General features: G+C 50.1%; 1 protein-coding gene across 1 annotated transcript; it reads left to right on the forward strand.

Moving 5' to 3' along the window:
• Positions 1–864: 864 nt before the first annotated feature.
• LOC115598114 (basic salivary proline-rich protein 2-like) lies at positions 865–1,610 on the forward strand. The gene is made up of 2 exons (XM_030448128.1): positions 865–1,119; positions 1,345–1,610. Exons 1-2 carry the CDS (start codon positions 881–883, stop codon positions 1,358–1,360), a joined length of 255 nt encoding a protein of 84 aa, XP_030303988.1. The 5' UTR covers positions 865–880; the 3' UTR covers positions 1,361–1,610.
• Positions 1,611–1,916: the final 306 nt, after the last annotated feature.

Here is a 1,916-nt window from a genome sequence, read left to right on the forward strand (position 1 = left end):
AAGACTAACCAAAACCATTTTCTCTCAAAGCTGTTGACTCCAAATTGGGTCATTTTTGTGCTGGCATGGTCAGCCTCTGCAAGTGAAGCCGTGGATGAGGACAAGCATTTGCTTTTGGGTAGCCCTGAATGTTGACCCTGGTCACAGCCTCTGTACTGTTTTTTATCTGTGAGCTTCCCATCCCAGCGGGGGAAGGTCCTTCCTGACTGCTCTACAAAAGGATAAGGCCTGGAAAATTAGCAGGGCTACACATACACAATGCAGCTCCTTGCACCCCAACAGCAGTACTTGAAGGATGTGAAATGTTCACTTGTATGTGAGTTGTGTGCACTGATAAGGAAAAGGATGTCCCATTACTAAACCACCATCACTAAACCACCACCACTAGTTACTAGCACATACTCCTCCACACACAGACACTACATAGAGTAAGGAGATGTAATTGTTAAACAGTAATCTTATTCTTTGATATTATGGCATTCTTATACATAATTAAAAAAGAAAAAAAACTCATTTTGAGGTATATGTGTGACATCTTTCTCAATATTAATAAATCAAAGAGACTTAAGAAAGGTCCTCATTTGTCCTAAAAAGAATCCCCGGAGATACTTCACCCGTGTTCATTAAGTGTATTAAACTTAAAAGTTTTCCTGCACTACTTATTGCCAATAAAGCTGTAATACCATTTGCATTTAAAAAAAAAAAAAAACAAAACAGCAAGTTTGTCTTGAAGGGTGCTCCTGTGCACCACCCTCTTGCCATGTATGAGGTTTAAGTAACGCGCTCCCTTTCTACAGCACCCAGGATCGATCCTTGTGGTGACAGCAGCAACCTGCACGCCGAATTTCACAGGCAGATTGCCCGGAGCGTGCACCCCAAGATGACAGGAACCCAACAGGGCGCGTCCCCGCCACCACCACGGACACCCCCCCTTCCTCCGGGACAAGGAGGCAACAGCAGCCGCAGGGGGGAGCGCGGCGGACCGCACGCTCGGCTCGGCGGCGACCGGCGGCGCTCCGTGGTTAAGGGGGTGGTCGGATATCCGTCGGGATTGATGGCGGGCGGCGGGAGGTTCCCTGAAGGGGCAGTCACACCCCCCGAGCGCCCCAGCTTGAGGGGGTGAGGGAACCGCGCATGCGGAAGGCGGGAAGGCAGCGGGGGGCGGGCGGGCAGTAGCGCCTCTTGCCTGGGGAGGGTGTTCCCCCCCAACCCCACTGGCGGTGTGAGGCCAGGGACGCTGTCCCGACGCTGCTCGGTGTCTGCGTGTCAGTGCCTGCTCCTGGCGTGGGCAGCAGAAGTTAATCACCAGGATTTTACTTCAGACTGGATTGATTCTTTTCACAGGTCAGAGTTGTGTTGAGGCCGGAGTGTAGCAAAAGGTGTGTTCGGAGCAAAGGGCCACGATGTCACCACTCTTTCCTGAGTTCCGTCTGCTGCTAGCGAAAACAAAAATCAACCAAAGGGTGATGAAGGCTGGAATCAGCTTCCAGCTGCGTGCAGAGCTGATCTCTGGTGAAACAGCAGCTCAAACAGGGAGAGAATGAGAGAACCAAGCGGTGGCTCAGGAAGCAGCCACCTAAAGGGTGACCACACCTATAAGGGCAACACCTTTCCTGTTTTGGGGCGGGGTTTCGGTTTGCTTTGTTTTGGTTTGTTGTTTTCTTTTTCCATTCTGTTAACTGTTTCCTCTTAGGAGAGTGGGAACATGCAAGACACCGAACTTACACGGAAGTATTTTGCATTAATAAAGTGAAATGCGCGGAGAGTGCGGGCACAGGATGCTGCATGTTTAGCTGGAATGATGCCAAACGAAAATATCAAGCATTGCAGCACTGAACAGAATGTGTTTTGCACCCCTTCTTCCTCTGTCTTCCCTGATTTCACCTTTAGTTACCCCTTTCACCTGAGAACATGTG

This window comes from Calypte anna, chromosome 3 (genome assembly GCF_003957555.1).
Source record: "Calypte anna isolate BGI_N300 chromosome 3, bCalAnn1_v1.p, whole genome shotgun sequence".
Classification (NCBI taxonomy): domain Eukaryota; kingdom Metazoa; phylum Chordata; class Aves; order Apodiformes; family Trochilidae; genus Calypte; species Calypte anna.

Bases quoted from the DNA above. Each gene is read 5' to 3' on its own strand.
- LOC115598114 (XM_030448128.1), top strand. From the start codon at position 881: ATGACAGGAACCCAACAGGGCGCGTCCCCGCCACCACCACGGACACCC.